The 22974-nt window shown below is 37.2% G+C and overlaps 1 protein-coding gene across 1 annotated transcript; it reads left to right on the top strand.

Annotated features, from left to right (window-relative positions):
- The first annotated feature begins 11572 nt into the window (after positions 1 to 11572).
- On the top strand, positions 11573 to 14044 carry LOC117434746 (eukaryotic translation initiation factor 1b-like). The gene is made up of 4 exons (XM_034057383.3): positions 11573 to 11755; positions 12676 to 12839; positions 13230 to 13331; positions 13645 to 14044. The coding sequence occupies exons 1-4, from the start codon at positions 11725 to 11727 to the stop codon at positions 13687 to 13689; spliced, it is 342 nt and encodes a 113-aa protein (XP_033913274.1). The 5' UTR covers positions 11573 to 11724; the 3' UTR covers positions 13690 to 14044.
- The last annotated feature ends 8930 nt before the right edge of the window (positions 14045 to 22974 follow it).

The following is a 22974-nucleotide window of genomic DNA, read 5'->3' as shown; positions in this document are numbered from 1 at the left end:
AAGTTTGAAGTTGTATGACATGTTAAAGGTGCAGTAAGGGACAGTAAAAGTCGTGGTCTGCACAATACAACACACGAAACTATGGCAATGCAATTTACTCAGAAAGTTTTGCTTTGGGTGACTGGTAAACAGCTTTGCCGACCGGTTGTAGTTAAAACTTGGGGAAAGTTTAGTTAGTGCTCCTGGGTGGGGTTAGGCTTTTGTTTTGCTTGTTTTGTGAAAATAAATATACAGGCACCACCCTGTTTTAAAACCATCTGCTGTTTGAGTTCCTATTTTAGTGAAAAGTAGCATGCAAACAAACCACATTGATTTGGCTGCTAAGTAAATTTTACGTGCAGCAGTGAAATACAGGACAGCAAGAATAAAGTGATCCTGGTGTACAAAATGTTCAATAGTTTGGGATCATAGTGCTGGATCAATAAACAGGCCCTTAGCTATTTCATGGTGTGGTTAAACCTGCAGTCAGTTCCACAGGGGAGCCCAACCCAGGCCACAAAACAGCCAATACTGATTCATTGAGACATGTAACACCAAGAAGTGAGTGTTTTACCTTTTATCTTTTAGTACCCAATTAACAGCAATAGGTAGCAATCTAAGATCATTTGGAGCAACCAGAAAAGTAAGGTTTTTTTTTTTTTGTTTTTTTCTTACATGAAACTCAGGGTTTAATGTCTGATCGCACTTTATCCCAGATCCAATTTTTGTCTCACAGGCAAGAATTACACTGCTTGCAAATGATGAAGAGTATGAAAAAAATATTAAATAAAGTATTTTTGATGCAAAAAAAATACAACTATGTACAGAACATATATATAAAAAAAAGATAAAACGGTTTTGTGTTCCAAGAATAAATGACTAAAGTGTTTTGTAACAAAAACCTGTATTTTAGGGTGTGTCATCTATGAGTAAAAATATTACTAGGCCTAGTTCCTTTTTTTACAACCCCGACGGCGAAACGCCAAAAAACTAGCGCTTCCTGCGGCCGGTGTTCTTAAAACGTAAAAATTATTAAAACGTGTCTAGGCAAGGGTTTTTCAAAATGTTTAATCTGGATAACAGTGATCCGGATTTTGTAATCCTATATTTTGTGATCGAGATTATCTGGATCATTTTGATCCGGGTTTTTTCAGAAAATGTCACTGCTGGATTACAATAATCACGATTAGGAAATCCAGGGTTTTTTTAAGTAGTCAAAATAGTTTATAGGTTTTTATTTTTATTTTTTAAAAGTCAGTTATTTGTGATATAACAAAATAAATAAGATCGTGGTAATAAAGATTAATACACTTTTTTTTATTTTATTTTTTTATAAAAACCACATGAATCACTTTTAATGTTAGTGCACATAATGGGTTAAGAGGCGATTCGCTTGTTTGAATTATCTGCGTGTGGAACCGCCACCACGGGAATGCGATATAATTCTTGCCTGTACTGTTTTGCACAATATCGCTATCAATCGCAATTTACCAGCCATTGAAGGGGAGGATTTGGGTGTCGACCTGTCGGAGCCTCAAGGACACCATGAATGATGCATAGCTGTACCACAAAAGGCTCGTCTTGCTGGATTGATAGTGAGGAATGCCATTGTAAACGATTACTTCTAGAATGATCCTCCGTTAAATACTTGACCATTTATCTTGACGTACACATTAATACATGAAATATGTAATTTCCCACCACATCTTTATATGTACATAGCACACAAACACGCATTTAAAAAGAAATACATTGTTGATACAAATATATATATACAGGATCACAATAATCCTGGTGTTTTGGATCAAAGTAATCCTTCTCAATTTACATTCTGAAAAAAAAAATTGTTGAAAAAAATGACAACATTTAATCGTGATTAAAAATGCGATCGGATTACCATAAACGAAATCCGGATCACAGTAATCCCGATTGAATTTTTGATATTTTGAAAAACCCAATTTCATAATCCAGATCAAACGCGAAAATCCTATTACCAAAATTTTGAAAAACCGGGCTTCAGTACATAAGGTCTATGAAAAAAAAATGCTGTCCCTTCTATAATTATATGATCCGGTACCTTTTTGTTTACAAATTAAACCCTGCATATATTGTATAATGCTTTATTTTAGCCTCAGGACCATTTAATTGTCGTCTTTTGGCTCGCTGACACAGCTTCATTGTACATACTATTTTTCACATTAATAGTTCTGTACTCATTTCCAGTGCTGCACGTTTACCGTCACATAGTGAATGAGCCTTCCACTTTAACTAGACAGTAGACAGTCCATAGCTATGCAACTGGCGTGCTTGTGCTATCCTGCCATTACACTGCCACTGCAGTTTCACACTCCTATCCATGTGTATGTTGAGCATGTCTGTAGTCATATTGGTTAGATTTATAGGAGGCTGTGTGGTCCAGTGGTTAAAGAACATGGTTTGTAACCAGGAGGTCCCTGGTTCAAATCCCACCTCAGCCACTGACTCATTGTGTGACCTTGAGCAAGTCACTTAACCTCCTTGTGCTCGGTCTTTCGGGTGAGATGTAATTGTAAGTGACTCTGCAGCTGATGCATAGTACACACACCCTAGTCTCTGTAAGTCACCTTAGATAAAGGCGTCTGCTAAATACACTAATATATGGTTGCATGTTTTACCTGTGTTCATTGGCTGTTTTTTAACAGGTGACTGGATGTCTGCAGATGGGTAATATGCATATTAAATGCTGTGCTAATACAAGGCTTTACCTTCTTAAGGTTTTCTTTAAACTGCTCAAAATCACCTTTACAGAAACCATCATACTATAATTACCCAGGAAGAACTTAAAAGATGCATTAGTATTGCCAGCAATGACTATTCCATTGCAGGTAAATCATTTGCATATGAGAAATCACCCCAGGTTTTAACCTGCCTAAACAAGACACTGTTTAACCACAACCTATGCTGCATATGTGAGCAAAATAGCTGAGATAACATTAAGTTGAATGTTTTTTTCTAAAACACTCATTCAGCATTAATGTGTTCTTGTTAGATCATGTATAATGTAGTGAAGAAAAATTTATTGTGTATGCAAATTCTGTGTCGTTGCCAATTGCATTATCATCTTATCTGTACCCTGTCAGGTCTTATTGAGAAGGTTTGTTTACAGTTAGCCCTAACAGTTAGATTTTGGGAGAAATTAGAATGAGTTTTTTTTTTCTTTTTTTGCCAACGTGTAGGGTGTACTGTAGAAAAATACTGTATTAACGATGAGAGTCTTTTTTCACACATTTTACAAGGTATGAAAATGTACCCTTAAACTGCAATGAAATACAATACAGCAAATGATTTTGCTCATAGTAATCTGTATCGAATGTTTGCTGTGTTCCAGCTTGCATGCTTTTGAAATGAGTCTCACATATTTTATGCAAGCCGTTACTGGTGCCGTATTCTTTTGTGGCTATTTGATCGACAGTCAATATGAATATAAATGTAATTTGGGAGTAAACTGAAAATATGAACCAAGCGCAGAAGCGGTTATAACATCATTCTTTTTTGCCTTTCTGCATTTTAAAATGTCAAGTTTTATCATGGCAGCACAGTGGAAAACAAGAGCTACTTAAAGAAAAAGTTCTGTGGCCAAAAGTTTTGCAATACCTAGAATTTTAGGTAATGGAAAACGACAAAGCAGTAATTAATTCAATATTATTATTTATTTCTTAGCAGATGCCCTTATCCAGGGCGACTTACAATTGTTACAAGACATCACATTATTTTCACATACAATTACCCATTTATACAGTTGGTTTTTTACTAGAGCAATCTAGGTAAAGTACCTTGCTCAAGGGTACAGTAGCAGTGTCCCCCACCTGGGATTGAACCCACGACTCTCTGTTCAAGTGTCCAGAGCCCTAACCACTACTCCACACTGCTTCCCAACGTTAACATATCATTAATCCGCAGGTTTCATTCAACTTTATGAAGCAAAATCAGTTAATTCTATAAGGCCAAGCTTTTGGGCCATAGCTGTACATTAAATAGATTATTCTTATGTCTGCTTTCATAAAAGACGCAGATATTTAGCTGGCTCTGTGGTACACTGCCTTGTTTAAACAAGTTAAAACACATGTTATCTGAGATTATGCTGCTCCTTTCACCTGGCAGGTATGTCATGTGGAGGGGGGTTGTGTACCTGAAGGAACCTGCAGAGGAATTTTCTTCTCAAGCAGATTTTGTGCCGCTCCCTGTTAGCCAAAGGCATAGCTTTCCACCCAATGAGATCATACCAAACGGAGAGAAATGTAACGACAGAGTGGGTTTGGGAGGGGGCGGGAGAGCAGGTAAGAGAAGTGATGATTACTCAACCTCACTCATAACTAAAAACGCTTTTAGCTTCAAAGGTTACCCTTTGTCAGAAACGAAGGGATTTGTTTGATCAATCTTCACACCCATATTGATCTTTACCAGAGCACTGTTGTAATAAACCCCACAGTTGCAATTTAACAATGGCGTTGATGTCTCGGATCTGTGATGACCGGTTTCCTAAAGCTCTTTCTCCACACCCTTTTTTTCTCACAAGAAACTAAACGAATGATTGAGTCTGGTGCTCAATGCAGTATTGGCTCTTTTAAAAGTTTATAAAAGTTTAACACAGTCAAGCTTTCCCCATTTGTTGTACTATTTGTTGATCCTAGTTGACCATGCTTATTAATATGCTTTACCATACCTCGTTATTCTTTGCAAAGCTTCCCTGTGCTTTTACCCTGCTTTACTACGCCTTTATTACACTTGCTGTGTTTTTTTTAATATGGGATTAATATTTTTTTAATAAGGGACCTGCAGTCCCACAGACACCTGGGTTTTATTAGAGTGTGTTACTTTCCCCTAGGAAATAACGTGTTTAATAATCAAAATGATTTTGTATGCATTTGTTACAAGACATAACGTCTCCCTGAAGTTGTGAGGCCATGGGGGTATCACATTGCTGTTTTATTTTATTGTAATTTAGCAGGAATGTGTGTGTGTGGGGGGGGGGGGGGGGGTCCCTACTGTATTCGTTCATAATTCATTTAATTCACAATTGTTCTCACTGATAGAGAGACAAGAACAGCTCAGTAAACAAGCCAGCTGAACTGCTGCTCTTTGTACAAAGGAGCTGGGTGTGATTGTTTTGGATCGTTTTTACTGCTTTATTTAGTGTTAAATGATAACTTAGAATTCAACAATAACCTTTTTATGTGAGTTTTATTGAATTGCAGAAAAGATATAGCTTAGGAACCACCCTGACAAACAAGGAAACCAGTTCTTGTGAAAGAAGTGCCACACCCAAAAGGAATTTTCCACAGCAAAAGCAGAATAATGCATACAGCTATGGTCAAACGTTTTGCATCCCCCTATAACTCATTTTGCTCCATAAAGTCGAATTAAACCCGTTGAATAATGTTACGTTAACATATTGAATTGCATACCGCTTTGACCAACAAAATGTGGCATTTTGAAATCCAACACTACTGTACTACTATTATGGCTTCCGGTAGACTTTTGCAATATCATTTTGTAGTTTCTTTGATGACATGATGTTAAATAAAAGATCTAAATTGAGTTAATAAAGTTGCTTTTTTTAATAACGATGTCTCAATCCTAAAATTATAGATGATGCAAAACTTTTGGCCAGAGCTGTAGTTAGATAAACAGACATTTACAAAACTATTTGCAAAATGATTATTACAGAGAAGCTCAACACTATAAACTGCACCTAAGTAAACTTCTATAAGACATAATTTAGCAGTTGACAACAGCAAATGGCAAATGTTACCATTGATCATGTTTTCCCTATGCTTACTTTGTATTTCTCCTGAAAGATTAGAGACAATTAAGGGTTCAAGTCTGGTGTACATGCTTTTTATATGCATTGAACAAACAGGATGTCATGCAATAAATAAACAACAATAATCCTTCTTAGAGCTTGCCAAATATGAGATCAAACGAGATCGTTGCCCAGGAAACGTGTGTTTTGCATGCAAACAAAAAAGTACTTCTGCATTATCAAACAGAGTATGGAAGTACATAGATTAACTGTTGGATTGCCTATATTTTTAATTGTGTCAAACTTTGTATGTCTATGCTTGGCCATTGAAATGCATTTTAACTAATTAAGAATGCTACAGTATTTCGCTTTGTGTAAGCGTGAAAGTGTATTTGCAAATTATTAGAACAGCTCATTGCTTCTGTAGTTTTGATTTGTCGTGCGTATGAAATCAAACCACTGGAACTGAAAATCTTGCAAAAATGTCAAATTAGCCAGTAAGTGATTTTAATTTTAATTTTAAAAAAAGCAAGAGAAAAGGAACACAGAGCCACACATGATAAAATGCGTGAGATTTCAGAAGTTGTTTAAGATGCCTCATCAAAGCACAAAGTGATCTAACATTTTCACACGAGAGGCTACGGTTTCTATATCACTGATTACTGACCAAAAATTGAAATTCTCACACCCTGAGGTTTTCATACAGGTAGGTATATAAAGGATATAAACGATAAATCTTGAGGTTTGTTCTAATACATTTGCACACTATCATATGTAAGAAAATAACATTTTAAAAAAGGCAATTCTCCTGTTCCAAACTAATAACATTTTTTAACACCCAAGAGCTAAGTGGCTCCAGGTGTCTGGAGGTAATGATGGTGTCACTCCCACCCAACCCCCACCCCCACCCCCACTCCTGAAAGTACAGGTTCTCTGGAATGTTCCTAACTCAGGGCCTCATTGCAGACTCAAAGGTCAGGGGCTGATAAATCTAAACAGGACACCAGGAATGTGTTCTAAATCTGGATACTTTCAACAACCATGGGGCCCACTTTACGCATATAAAAAAAGGCCTATGTTCATATAATATACTACAGTATGTACGAATAAAAGCTATTTTAAAATATATATAGAGTGGTAAGAGGTGTGCCTGGCTAATTCACTCACTTCTCTGTGGCTTTCACCTCTACAGCTAGCCAAAAGTTTTGCATCCCCCTATAGAATAAACTGATTTTGCTTCATGAAGCCGAATGAAACCTGCTGAGTAATGTCAACATACTCAATTACACACTGCTTTGTAGTTTTTCCATATACTTAACGAAAAAAATGGACAAAACAGCAATGGTGACATTTCAAAATCTAACGTGAAACACTATGTACTATTACCATGGCTTCCGCTAGACTTTCTGCGATATCACGTTGTAGTTTCTTTGATTGCTTTTTTTCGTAAAATTCTAGGTTATGCAAAACTTTTGTCCGTAGCTGTAGGGCCAGGGTTCAAACATCACGCAAATCTCGACAGCCATGAGTCAAGCTTGGCTCTGACTGAACATAAGGGAATTAGACAAGAGACAGGCATGCAGAGGAGAGGAAGACAATAAAGGAATCTGTTCTTTAATACTGCGAGATCAGAGACTGAGGTGTAAAACCGAGGTCCTGTTGTAAGTGACTCTGCAGCAGCAGTTGTGATGCATAGTTGACCCCCTAGGCTCTGCAAACTGCTTTGGATAAAAGCGCCTGCTAAATGACTAATTAATAATAATAATAATAATAATAATAATAATAATAATAATAATAATAATAGTTTACATGCACCACTCAACCCAGGTTGGAAACCCTGCTGCCCCTGATACTGCGTTTCCATGTTCATTTAGCTGACCCGCATTGGTTACTAATGCGAGCAGTCTCTTGACCTTCCCAAAGCAGGTCAAGGTGGGAAGGGCGTAAACATTGAATCCACATCAATAATATTCTTGTATAGTTCTTTTTCTAGTAACAAAAAAAAACTCTCAAGAATTGCTCGGATTATCAGAACCAAAGCAAATAGCGTGCATCCTTTCGGTTTTGTAAACCAATGAATGCGACCTTAGCCGCAAGGCCTTCTGGGAAAGAACCGTCAACATCCGGCGAAAACTCACAATGTACGGAAATTTAGTCTATCACTCAACTCGGATCAATGGGGGTTGAGGAGGAATGAGGGAGTATCTGGATCAGCTAGGCTTGGCTGTCAATCCGCGCTCATGGAAATGAGGCATTTAAGTCCTGCATGTACATGCTTTTCACTCCCACCCCTCTGGAAAAAATGCATCCAAGAACCAGGCAGGCACTTCAAAGCACAGAAAAACAGCCCATGTGTGCACTGAAAGGTGATGCTATTCCCCCAAATCACCTGGATATCCGACACACTTTGTTAAGATCAACTGACAAAAAGTAAAACTCTTCTTTTCTTTGCTCACTTTTGATCCTAGAGTTGTAATTCACTGCTTGACTTGTCAATACACAATCACTCTCCCTTGCTTTCACAATGCATGACACAGACATTCAAAAGAAATCGAACAATAAACCCAATGCACGCAAGTAACCATAAGGGGCAGATCTCAACGGTTTGTTTTACTCAAATCAGCATTTATTTTTCAAAAAGAAAAAGAAAAAAATTCTAACTAAAACCAATAGGACCTATATAGGGTATGCAATTGTTAGTATGTAATGTTAATTATCTTGGAGACTTTGAGACAGATTTACAAAACATTCACTTAACTTTATATAACCTAATAAGCATATATATATATATATATATATATATATATATATATATACAAAAATACATTTCAAGAATCACAGTAAGATAAAATACAATGCATATATATATATATATATATATATATATATATATATATATATATATATATATATATATATCAAGCTGATTAACTGTCCCTTTGTCAGTAGTCCTTTCCACTCTGGGTGTGTCTGTATCAAATTATACACCTTTTGTTAGCACAACAACAGCCCCTTTGACAAGCCTTGTATTTATGATATCTTTCAAATTAAACCTGACAGTTGCAATTGAACGACATTGTCAAGTCATTAATCTATTGAAAACAGTGCTTTCTTGGAGCTCTTTCAAGGACGTTGGGATAGGCTGGGGCAAGTGGCCATTGCTCCTCGCAACACCCTTTTTTCTTACAAGAAAAATTTAAACGTGAAAATGAATGAGTGATTCCGGTGCTCAATGCAGTCTTGGCCCTTTTAAAAATGTATAAAAGTTGACCATGGTACATTTGTAGTTTTCCCATGTTTATACAACGCATTTACAATACTTTATCATGGCTTGCCGTTTTAAATATGCTTCATCTCTTGGCTTTACAGTACTAACTATTATTTACCATCATTAAGTGTCTCTAATTACTGTGTATTTACATAGTAGTTAATTAGTAAACCCATGTACATAATTGCAATGTTATTATGTATAGTTACAATGTACTTAATTTGTAAATCTTTTTGAACAATATAACCCTAACCCTAAACTCTTTTCTGATGCAACTGTGTATTTACATATATTGTGCAAACAGATCTACACATCAAGTAATTCATAATAAAATTGTAAATATGTGTACTTACACATGTATTTACTAAGTAACTTAACACAGTAATTAGAGAGGCCTAATGAAAAGTATTAAGAGCTATTCACAACGGACGTGATGCGTTAAAAAAAGCTAATTTATAAATATGGGTTTTTAATCTATATATTGTGACATGAGACGGTCAAAGGGACAAGCACAGAGAGCACTGGGGGACCCTCATAACTGCAGACCAACATGGGAGACAGGGTTCAGACAACTGAAGCTACATTGGGTAGAAAGAAGCAGCCTTGCTATTTGAAAACCCCATTAATAATGTCTTATCTAGGTGCATAATAATTGCAGATCTGTGTGTGTGGGAGGCGTGGGTGTGTTGGTATTGCAGGTTCTTGTACTGTGTAAGTTTTTTTACAGGTGGATACTGGAATCAATATGTTGCCTTTGGTTTATAGCCCCATCTGGTGGAAATAGAAAGTCAGTGAAAGCTGCGTGTCAAAACCGAGTTTGGTCCACTTGACGATGGATACTAAATACTGAAAGAAAATTAATTGAGTGTTTAATTTTTATGAATGATATATATTCACTTGATGCGGTGCAATAAAGTTTACATTTAAGTTATCCCGGTTATTAAATATATGATCAGGGGAAACATATTGATATTTGGATACGATATTTTGATATGACATTTTGATACGAGAGGTAAATGAATAATAATAATAATAATAATAATAATAATAATAATAATAATAATAATAATAATAATAATAATAATAATAATCACATCATGCCATTCACAAATTTATTTCTGCAATAAACTGCCATAAATGTAATAGTAGGGATTAGGGCAGCAGTGTGGAGTAGTGGTTAGGGCTCTGGACTCTTGACCGGAGGGGTGTGGGTTCAATCCCAGGTGGGGGACACTGCTGCTGTACCCTTGAGCAAGGTACTTTACCTAGATTGCTCCAGTAAAAACCCATCTGTTTAAATGGGTAATTGTATGTAAAAATAATGTGATATCTGTGTAGTGTGAAATAATGTATAATGTGATATCTTGTAACAATTGTAAGTCGCCCTGGATAAGGGCGTCTGCTAAGAAATTAATAATAATAATAATAATAATAATAATAACCTGTAGTACCTTGTATTTAATCACATCCTGATGTAACTATCACTATTTAATCATATCCTGATGTAACTATCACTATTACCTGCTGTATTATTGAATTGTGGTTTGTCAAACTTGTACTTTACTTGAACAAAAGTTATTGTATTTCTTGCTCTTATTGTATTACTTGTATTGTAATGCTTGAAATGTTTTTGCTTACGATTGTAAGTCGCCCTGGATAAGGGCGTCTGCTAAGAAATAAATAATAATACTAATAATAAATAATAAATGGGTAATTATGTGTAAAATAATAATGTAATTCTATGTAAAAATAATGTGATATCTTGTAATAATTGTAAGTCGCCCTGGATAAGGGCATCTGCTAAGAAATAAAATAATAATTGTAGTAATAATCTGCCCCCAAATACCTCTTAATTGAACTCATAATTAGCTTAATGGGGCCTTTTTAATTGTTCCCAGCTGCTAAAAAAGTTGAAGATTTCAAGTTATTTATAACATTTTATAGTTAAGTTGAAATCTCTATGGCAGAGGTGGGCAACCCTGGTCCTGGAGGGCCGGTGTCCCTCCTGGTTTTTTTTCCAGCTGTACCCTAAATTAATTCATTGGACCATGAATCATAATGTGAAGGATAAAATTACTTACAAGATGTGGCCACTAGGGTTTTAGCATGCACCGTATAAAATCACCCATTTGCCAGTTAATAGGCTTGTGGCTCCTCCTTGTGGCTGCATTAGGGATAACGTGGAATTTTAATTTTAATGGTATAGGGCTAGGGATCTTTGATGCTTTGGAAGCAGCTGCTCAAATCATATGGGCATTTTAAACTGGGGAGAAACGTGATATATTAACTATATTGCCTTTTTTTATGCATGCATTGACCAGAAACATCTTTTATGTTTTTTACTTCTGACATAAGCGACCATGAGCCCCCCCAAAAAAACCCAAATATGTGCTAAAAGCGACGAAGGAAATTTGTAAGCGACTGCCTGCAAATACAAGCCCAATTCCGCTAGTTTTTAAGCGGAACTGGCAACTGATTGAGCGTGCGTCAAAATGACGCTATGACGTTGCGTGGGAGGCGATATAAAATGAGGTTTCTGCGTCAACCTCTCACAGACGCCATTTTGTAAGGAGACGGTCAGAGAAAAGGAAGAAGTCACGCAGACCAGCAAATTATATTTAAAAAGTAAACCAGAAAAAAAACCCCCGTTCTTCGAAACCCAATTATCATCCTTGAGGAAAGAGAATCATATCGTATGTCCGCTATTCAGAACCTCCAAAGCTTCGGTAATTTTTGTTTGTTTTTATTTAAGGATTTTCATATATTTACGAACAAGGGAGTGGTGGGGGGGGGGGAGGGGGAGAGTAAGTAATATAAAATGGTTTCGTAATTAAAGGTAACAGGGATATAATAGATTGAAATACATTTATTTATTAGCACGTTGAAGAAATGAAGTCAAATTAGGTGTTTAATTATTTATTTATACCAGGCGACCGATTACCGTACTGGTGTCTGTGTAGACTGCGTAAAAAGGGGCCTTTATTACATAGAGCAACCGGTTCGTGTTGTTTAATGTACCTGAGGTAATGTGGCTTGTTAGATAAATTATATAAATCAATTTCGGTATGTTTCGACTCGATGCTCGGGTTTCAGGCCTAGTTTATATTAAAACTCTCGAGCAAGGTTAAATCGATATAGTAGTATCTCGTTGACTTTAGGTAACATGTTTTATGAAATCGTAAGCCGTTCTGGTAAGTGTGTTTGTATCTATCTTGACGACGGCGTTTTATTGTCGTAATTTATTTGTGTAGTTAAGGGATTGTGTCGAAACCGGATCCGTCTAGAAAATGGCGTCATCGCAATGATTGATATAGGCAGCTTTTGCAGTTGTGGGGGAGAACCAATCGGCATCTGCTTGTGAGCTTTTCGACTTGGGCTGGAGATTTTTCAATTGGTTTTATGTGGCGCTTTGCACGGCTGCGCAATGTAACACGGGGCTTACGCAACCCACTTATCCCTTGTAGTACGGATGTTTCATTTGCTTGAAAGTGCATAATCATGTTCAATGTAATTAAAGCTTTTTAATTCAGAAGTATATACCATGCAGCTCCTCGAACCCAAGTCCGCCCAAGACATGTTACAAACATATCCATATCGCTTTAATCATGAATTCTTTTTATTTATTTTTTTTGTTTTCCTATTGAAGACCCCTTTGCGGATGCAACTAAGGGTGATGATCTGCTCCCGGCAGGGACTGAGGACTATATCCACATAAGAATTCAGCAGAGAAACGGCAGGAAGACTCTGACCACTGTCCAGGGAATTGCAGAAGAGTATGATAAAAAGAAACTAGTCAAAGCTTTCAAGAAGGTAAATAGGCATTTCTACTAATTCAGGTCTGATTTATACAATCCAACTGACAAAGAACACATTATTTCACATTATACAGATATTTTTACCTACATTTACCCATTTATACAGTTTGGGTTTTTACTAGAGCAATCTAGGTAAAGTACCTTGCTCAAGGGTACAGCAGCAGTGTCCCCCACCTGGGATTGAACCCACTACCCTCCAGTTGAGAGTCCAGAGCCCACTACTCCACACTGCAGCCCTATTTTAAAAAATAATTCTTCCTGGTTTTCTCTGAATGTGTCCAGCACCAAAAGGTCTCTTTCACCGTTGTGTAGTTGCCGCTGGCTTCAGATTGACTATAAATTGTCTAATTATGCTTTTTTTTCTTTTTTTTGTATGTAAATATAGAAGTTTGCCTGCAATGGGACTGTGATTGAGCATCCAGAATATGGTGAAGTGGTTCAGCTGCAGGGTGATCAGCGCAAGAATATCTGCCAGTTCCTTACTGAGGTACAGCGATATTTCTAACAGGGTTATACTTTCTAAAGAATAAATTGGATGGTGTATACCCTGCCTCTTTATGATCTCACATGTATAAAGAGCACATTCCTCCAACTGCAATACTGCATTTTTGTCTTTCTAGTCCAAGACCTGTTCTACGTTTTTATTTACTGTCTTAAAGGCTTTTTGTAATGGCAGTTTGAGCCAGATTATCCATGGCATAAGATTCTGGATTTATTCCAGCTTTGTCGTTTTGGGATTTTGTTATTAGTAACCTTTATTTATAATTGCAGTGTGTGTAATCGTTTTGTCTGTTTTACAGATTGGCTTGGCTAAGGAGGAGCAGCTGAAGGTTCATGGATTTTAAGTGATGCCCAGCCAGATCCCAACAATAAAGCTAGACATTTCTGTTACAGCCCTTGCAGGTTCCATTTAGATAATGACAGCTCCTGATTTACGACCACGTTTTCCAGCCATTGGAAAAGGGGACGATCCAATGCAATTAAGGACACCGGCAGATAGCTTACAATGTGATCAGTATACAATGTTAAACGGCTGCAAGAGGAAACCGCTGTGGAAATGAAACACTGGCTTTTTTTTTTTCTATTTTTTTTGTGTTTTAATGCTTTATTTTTTTTTTTACGTGCTTTTAAAAAGCACTTATTCCATGTTTAAGTTTTTGTACAACGTTTCAAAATAAAATCTGCAGACGTCACTATGAATTGGTTGTTTTTTATGGTTTGTGGCAGTTTACACTTTGCTCTGAAGACTCATTCTAATTTTGGTAAAAGATGCTTGCCTGTTCAGTGAATTTAGTTTAAACACAATTGTCCCTTTTGGAAAGGGAGGGGGAGGTAGTAACTATTGCCCCTTCACACCTCCTTAATGCATAAAAGCTTTTTTTTTTTTCAAACTCCTTTTGTCCAGTATTAATTGCGAAAAGCTAGTTAATTGGTACTTCAGATGCCTAACGTTCCTGCTTGGATACTGTTTGCAAATGCATGTTCAAACCTCGAAGTACTGGTTGCCCTTGATTTTAGCCTAGCTGTTGGTACAGAAAGGGTGCATGTAACTACTGAAATCAAGTGCCTTACTTAACCTTGGTGCTTGACCATTTCTTGTTGGGAGTATTTTCATTTCAAGCTGTTGCGCAGTTTGCATTAAAGTGTTCCTCGTTAACATTTACCACGATGTAGGCAAAGATGGCAGTAGAGGAAAATTCATTTACTGTAAAGTTTGCATTCATTTACCTCAAATCATGTGTTTACTCCATCAAAAGCTTAATTGTACAATACTCCTGAATTTATACTATTGCTTGTAAAACAAAGAATGTATTAATTCAGCTGTATAATAGCAAAATTAACAACTTTGAAAATATAAATGGACCACAATACTACACATTTCTCATTCACAGCAGCAGCACTGTGCTGATTTTGTGAAGCTTTATAATTGTTTTTATTTTGTTTGCGTAAGTGCTAAGCAACTTGTTCAATTCAGAACAGAGCCTTAAATCTCATTTAATCCAGAGTTATTGGCAAGAACTTTGAATTTGAAGACAGGTTTATTCAAGAGACACGTGACATTGCTGTATTCCATAAACACTTTACCAAAATGTTTAGATGTAGGGTAACATGAGGCAGTTCAGTGTTACTGATAATAAATTACGCACCACACACGAAACCTTTAGTGTGAAAGGATTAATATACGTTTCCAATACAGGCAAAAGGAACAGATGCGTTGCTTATTTTTCCAATGCACAATTCCATTAAGTGACTCAATCCACAATAAAATTGTGTGTTAAAAGCATTTGTCTGCCTAAAAATTGACAACTGGGAAAAATCCATTATCCACTGATGCAAAGTGTTCCTCCTCTGTTAGTATAGCATTAAGGCAAACTGCAAGCAGTTACTGTAACATTATTTCATTCTTTGCCAAATTACTTTCAGTAGTTTTGTAGGCAAAGACAATGGTAGAGCAGGGGTTACGTTTTCATATTTTGATATACCAGTGGTATTAACTAATACACATTGGTAATTCATTGTTGTACCTTTGCACTACATAAGGACCACAGTGCAAAATTGATGTGTGTGTTTCTTCAGTGCAAAACAAAATCTGGTATTAAGATGGTACTCATATAATACTTTCCTGTGTGTGCAGGCGATAAGGCATTTAAAAAGACAGAAGCCCCATTCTAGCATACATGATTTATAAGTAATTGAAATCTCAACATAAAGGCTTTGAAAGAAACTAAGACCTGACGACTTTCACGTTGTTTGTGATACAAATATTGTTGTTGCACCACTGTTGAATTTAACTTTGCAACCATTTTTGGCCAAGGACCAGATAGACAATTTGAATGCAGGATTTGGTTAGCTTGACCATGCATGCTTGAATGATCCGAGGACAAAGCACTGAGACATCGATTTACTACCATATACAGTAAACTGTAATAATAATAGCAGGGTTGGTGGTCCAGTGGTTAAAGAGCTTGACACCAAGAGGTTACCTGTTTAAATCCTGGCTCAGACACTGACATGCTGTGTGTGACCCTGAGCAGCAGCAGTCTCTGTAAATCGCTTTGGATAAAAGCGTCTGCTAAATGACTAATTAATAATAATAATTAGACATATAGTATGTTCCTTCTGCTGTTGCCCGTAAGTTCTGTTCAAGAATACTGATGTTTTCCAGCGTCCTGTAACTTTCTCAAATCAAATAACATCTCACTGTGCAACACAATACAATGAACTGCACCCACATGAACATGCTAAACGAACACAAAACAAGTCTGTAGTCTTCTTCCAGTGGTTTCATGACAAACACTGATTTATTTTTTTTAAGTTTCAGGGCGGTTTCATGCGTGGGTATCAGTTAAAAACTAAAATCAGAAACCCTCAAATACATACATATTGGTCTAAGGGCTTATGAATTGGACATACGTTTGAGAGGCACATCGCCCTTATCCCTCTCAGTGTGGCCATAAAGTTTAATTAACCTGCCCTTGCAGATTTACAAAGACGCCTTATTGATCTCAGGCAGCTCTATCAGATACCTGGCACATTTACAACCGTCACAGAAAGTCTATTATACTGATAAGTTAATCAGGCATTGGTTTGCTATCAAGAATCTCTTATTGATTTCCATATGATGGCAGATTAAGCTGTGAATCGTTAACTGTAGTTTCCCTTCTGAATGAAATGTATTTGTCAATTTTTTTTTTTTTTTTTTTTTTTTATGTTACCTTTAACACATAATATTAACTTTCGGCCTGTCAACAATCAATCGATAAATAATAATTGAAAATACTTGCAAGTTATTATTGAACTGCTCCTTTAGCTGTAGTCCTCAGGGCTCTAAAGTAGGACCATCCTGATGCTGTTGTCCCCACTTTTATTATCATTATTAATGGGTCATTTAGAAAATGCTTTGATCCAAAGCAACTTACAGGACTAGGGGGTGAACTATGCATCAGCAACTGCTGCTGCTGCTGCTGCAGAGTCACTTACAACAGGACCTTGGTTTTACATCTCATCCGAAGGACAGAGCACAGGAAGGTTAAGTGATTTGCTCAGGATCACACAGAGTCAGTGACTGAGTCTGGATTTGAACTAGGGATTTCCTGGCATCAAGCCCCTTTTCTTTAACCACTGGACCACCAGGCCTCCTTGATTAGCTTTAGTAGCATTTTCACTGATCCCCTTTCTCTCCCTCCCTCTCTGTTCAAAAGCTCTGGAAGGCATAAGACCATGAGCCCATCACAACACACTTCTAGTAGCTTTCTAGAAGCCTTCTTAACACAAAGTGGTCCATATTTTCAAAGCGTTTACGCCAGTCTTTAATTAAGTCTTATTTTTTTTAAAACCCCTGTTCATTTTTACAAAATTTGAACCCAACAACTAAATTATATTTCGAGTTGTCTTCAGCACTCTCCACGTGTTTCGTGTCTCTTTTTATAACATTAACATAATTAACTTTTTTTCTCCTTTAAAAAAATAGGAGTTAATTAAAGAATGGAGGAAACGCTTTTCAAAATAAGGCCTGTTCTGTTTTACTGAAACCGGGAAGAAAAAGGGACAGCCCAGAGAGCTCTAATTGTTCAACATTAACATGTAATGTTTTATTTATTTATTTATTTTTATTTTATTTATTTTTTAAGCCGGAGTTAATTGGTTAATCAGAGCGCGTGTGGGTTCAGCAATGATGACGCTGTACCTTTTTGTGATCAAATTTTTACTGGAAAAAGAAAAATGCAACAGTTCAGTACAGCTCGAACATTCCCCATGTTTCCCATTCCTTCCCCCTCCCCAGGTGGCAACCCCCCTCCTACTCCACCCCCAAAAGGACCCTGAAATCCCATATCGGATAGTGGTAGCTGAGGAACAGGCTTATCAGCAATTTAACGGTGTCTGTACAGCACAGTCCCCAGGGTGCAGAACAGCAAAATGCCCGATCACCCATAGAACGAAGTTTAGTTTTGAGAATTCTTAACAACCACCATTCAGACCAGAGGCTATCGACTCCGAGTCAAATGACAGAACAAAAAATCTGGTCCACTCTGCCTGTGGAGCCATGAAAATTTGCAGATCCGTACGAAAAAACAAAAAACGTATGAATATTGCTGATTGTGTTGTACTTCCTTGGTCATTTAACCTGACATAACATGCTTCGGTCAACTCCTGCGGTGAAATGATCTAGGATGTGTAACGGATTTCGTGAGAGTACGGCATGGAAATTGAGAACGTGCTTTAACTTAATGTAGTACCAAATATCATATTTTAAATTAAAATGGACTTTTTGTTTTCAAAGCTCCGCATTTGAGACATACTTAGCCAATAGAAGCGCAAAACATACCAGAATTGCTGAATTATTATGTTAGCTACATCTGCAGCGTGCATCTGCTCCGTATAAACAGCCGCAGAAGGGGTGAAAATGATATTTCTGTGCACATTGTCCATGTTTAAAAAAAAAAAACCTAAGATTCAAGGTGAAAGACTATTGCATTACTCTGAAATATAAAAACTATTTGAAAAGCCTCATTCCCGTGCATTTGAAAAGGCGATAGCATTCAAACTATTCTGAGCACTGAAATGAATACTGAATTTATCATCAACCTGCCCCGCAGATGTGCAGATGCTTGATTTAAATTCCTATTTGCGAAGCTCATAAGCATCCCTTTGAAGCTGGAAGATTTTTTTTTTTTTCTGGCATCGCGGCAAAGCACTTTGAAAAGACAATGCTAAAAATGCCCCGTACTTATGTTGTTCCAGTGAGACTCAAATTGTTTGACGTATTTCATCTAAAGACAATGCGCATTACCCCCAAATCGGCAAACCATCAAAAACAACAGACCTACACACTTGCGCAAGTGGAGTTGGTCCTTTGTAATTCAATTGCTTTGGATACTATACTAAAAGCCTGCTGAATATAACCCTACCCCCTCATTGAAGTCTGTGCCGTGCCATTGAGTTTATCTCACTCTGCCCGCAACATCTACCGAATTTTCTGCCTAGCGGGGGGGGGGGGGGGGGGGGGGGTCCCCTATCTGTCTCTCAGTGTCCGGACCAAGCAAGTCAAAATGCTGTAATACCTTCTTATGTCAGCTGCCAACATGTTCTAATAACTCACTTATCCTGTATCTGTATAAAAAAAGCATCCTTCATTTAATGTTCTAGTCAGTGTTTATTCATGTACTGGGTGCCCTTTGAATAAATCGGCAGGTGAGGGGTTCATGTATTGTCATTTTTTTTTTTTTTTTTTAATCAGACATTGCAATAAAGATGTCTGCACTAAACATGAAGAATTAAAAACGCATATTTTCAAAGCCTTTACTCAAGTGTTCAATTAACTCCAGTATTGTTTGATAGCTGAAAATGCAACTGAGACACAAACCACTTGAGAATGCTTAAGAGACCCAATAAGTGTATCTCTGTCAATAAAGCTTAAAAGTCCCGTCCCCCCCCCCCCCCCCCCAACCTATATAGTTTTTCACCAGCTGTGCTTGATAACCAGATCTCTTTGCCTGCTGCTTGATCATTGCTGCTTATGCTATTATTTTATACTGAAATGCTTGTCATTGTTTTAGCAAAGTAAGCCATTCGATTGAAACCCTGGGTTTTGGACAGATCAAACCAAGTGGCACTCATCCTAATTGCTGCAGAAATGCATTCTGCATTCATATTCAAACTAGACTTCAGTCTGCAATTAGCTCAGGGGGAGGACCGAAACTATAGGAGTCACAGCTGTCATTCTTCACCATGATGTAACGAACCAAACCTGATTTCATGTGGTGCTGCTGCAGGTTTTGCGATTTTGTTTTTTGTGTTTCATACAAACTGAAATCCTTCAGTGTCATGTTATTTTGATGTAATGGTCCTGAACTAAGAGGCAGTGGTCACTCAAGAGCAGCTGCAAAGATGTTATTATAGGGCAGCAGTGTGGAGTAGTGGTTAGGGCTCTGGACTCCTGACCAGAGGGGCGTGGGTTCAATCCCAGATGGGGGACACTGCTGCTGTACCCTTGAGCAAGGTACTTTACCTAGATTGCTCCAGTAAAAACCCAACTGTATAAATGGGTAATTGTATGTAAAAATAATGTGATATCTTGTAACAATTGTATATCGCCCTGGATAAGGGCGTCTGCTAAGAGCTTAAAAAATAATAATATTATCATGGCATCATGATGTTTACAACTAATCCATTGAAGTAACAAGGCACCATAGCCATCCGTCCACATTAACTAATAGATGCAAGTAAGGGTCTATTTATTGTTTTCCAGCTCCCCCTTTTAAACTAAGCCTCGGTCTCAATAGGCAAATCGCTTGGTTAAATAAATAAATAAATAAATAAATAAATAAACAAACAATCATACAGTCCCAATGGATGGTGCTAGATAAGGTGGTAATTCTGCTCACAAGTCTTGACCAAAAATGAAATATTAACTATGAAAGTTGTGTCACCTTTAATGGAACTATACCAGTGGGTATACATGTGTAGAAATGTGTCTATTTGTCACATTTTTTTCCACGTGAATCAAATTCATTCAGTTTTGATCATTTCAAGGTTTATTTTCCAAATCTGCAAACTAAAAAACACACTGAGACTCTTCTTCAAAGTTAGCACAGAGTGTGGAAAAATATGGCATACATGGAAGCTGATTAAAGTTTAGAACAGAAGGTAAGAAGCACTTTTTTACACCTGGTTAGAAATGCATGGATTAGCCTATCAGGTGAGGTAGTAGGATCTAAAACACTGGGAACATTTTAAAAAGACTGTGCTTTCAAATTCGATCCCTCCAGTAGGGGGGAATGGTGTGCTATCAGGGGGACAAGCCTTGATGGACCGAATGGCCTTTTCTCGTTCCCAAACTTTCCTTATGTCTTAATATCTAATGGTCTCCCCAACCAGACGGTTAATTTGTTAGCTTTCCATTTCTGGAGCGTAAGCTTAAATTCCTTGGTGGACATCAGTCCAAATCACAAAACCACTATCTAATTTGGCTCCATTTTATCTGAGTTACTATGGATGTTTACGTGTCGACTGTATTATTCCCTTAACAAAGTCAAATGCAATCTGTCGTCCGGGAGTACTGACTGATTCATCACGGCAATTAAATATACTATATATACTGTATATATATAAATATATGAGTTGAAAGCGGTAGTCTTCCTCTTGTCATCATCGCTCCATTCCCGTCCCCGTTCATTAGGGACTGATGAAAGAAAAAATGCTCTTTTAATCTCTTAAATAATGAGTCTTCGCTTTTGTCTTTGGAGAGCCCTTTTCATCCGGATAGCAGAACAGCGCAGAACAGCTGCCTCATGCACAAGACAGATCGCAGGGCTGGGACAAATAAACGAATCTTCAAACAAACATTTGTTTATATTTTGAAAGAATATTAAAGCTTGAAAAAATAATAATAATAATAATAATAAAAAAAAACGTTCATCCAAGCACTAGCCACAGCATGCTTTCCATTTATCAAGTGCGCTGTTTGCTGGTCCAACGTGTTTTATAGTCATAGCCTACTATCTTTTTATTTGGGATCTTTAAACAGTTTTTTTTTTTGCTGTTTAAACACTTTTTCTAAAAAAAAAAAAAATTAAATTAGATTGGTAAGGGAGCTGTTCAGTCTCTGTGCTCCAAGCCAGCCCTGGACTAGACAGATGACCCTTTATCTAAATAGCGTTCTCGTCATGTTACATCTTTTTATTGCCGGGGATCACAAAACACCCAAGGTGAGGGCCTCTTGCTGAAAAGGTCAGACCAGACAGAGGATACTGCAGAGCTGGCCGAGGAAGGGTCTCTGGAGATTGCTTTCTTATGACGGCGGTTATTGAATGGAGCAAAGATAAACAGGGCAGAGCGCTCGCTCTGTGCAGACACTGAACCGCAGAGATTAAAGCACAAGCCAAAACGGTTTTATAAATGGCAGCGTAAAGGTCGGTTATGGCAAGGTCACACTTTTTAAACAACAACAAAAAAGTTTTTTTAAAAAATCGTATACATAGATTATTATGTTAACGGGTATATATATATATATATATATATATATATATATATATATATATATATATATATATATATATATATATATATATATATATATATATATATATAGATCTGTCAGTATGTGTATTATATATACACCACCCCACCAATATAAAGTGGTGTTTAGTTCCATACAAATCTTTTTTTTAACCCGACAGATCCCTTAACTGTGGTACACATCATGTGGTGCACATTTTAAACACAGAACATTTACAAACTGCCTGAATTCAGCTGGAATAAAGGCTTAAAAAACCATACTATAGCTAAAACCCTAATATACAATATGTTGCATTCTCCCAAAACAGCAAATGTATGAATACCCCACAATTGCTTATTTGAGAAACGTTTTCTGCTCAAAAACAGCCCGGAGAAGCTGTTTTGAGTCACAGTGATACAATGCAACATTTTAAGAGCGTTTGAATAAGGATGTATAGAAGTTTCAAGCAATGATACAGCGGGCCGTTCCCATTTATTGTGAAAATGATTCATAGAGTCTTTGTCAGAAAGCATCCCTCCCAGATAATGCGAACATCACGCCCTCCCTGATCTTTGCAAATGGTTTTAGTAGTCGTATTATATTAAGAGAACGTGTGCTAACTTTTTTTTTTTGCAGCAAAGCGAATGCAAAATAAGTATTTCAGAATGTGAAGAATCCGACTGGAATGATAAAAAAGCCCTCGAGACCTTGAAAACACACTCGAGAGCTGCTTGATCAAAACATGTTTTCATCCCTTTTGTATTTTTAAAAACGTCACGAGGCGTTTATTCGTTGTATGTCAATGGTGTAGTTTTTGTACCTGAAGGACAAACGGACTTCAAAAGAGACAGCGTTGTTAAGAAACAGTGGAAAACAGGATAGGTCGCTTCTCAGTGGGATATTTTTTTTAACGATTTTAATATATTCTTCTGGCATCCGCTTCTGCCTAACTTTTGTAAAAACAGATATTTAAAAGCTCTCTGTCCCCCCCCCCCCTGCCCCCCCCCCAAAGTAGTCCGAGCGTATTGATCATCATGCCCTTTTTAAAGTTTAAAGTTGCATGTGTAATGTTAAACGATTCTGTAGTTAGTTCACTCAATTCAGTATTCTAAACAGGCTTTATCTGGTGTAT

Source organism: Acipenser ruthenus, chromosome 28, assembly GCF_902713425.1.
Source record: "Acipenser ruthenus chromosome 28, fAciRut3.2 maternal haplotype, whole genome shotgun sequence".
In the NCBI taxonomy this organism is placed as follows: domain Eukaryota; kingdom Metazoa; phylum Chordata; class Actinopteri; order Acipenseriformes; family Acipenseridae; genus Acipenser; species Acipenser ruthenus.
This window is presented reverse-complemented; position numbering and strand designations above follow the sequence as displayed.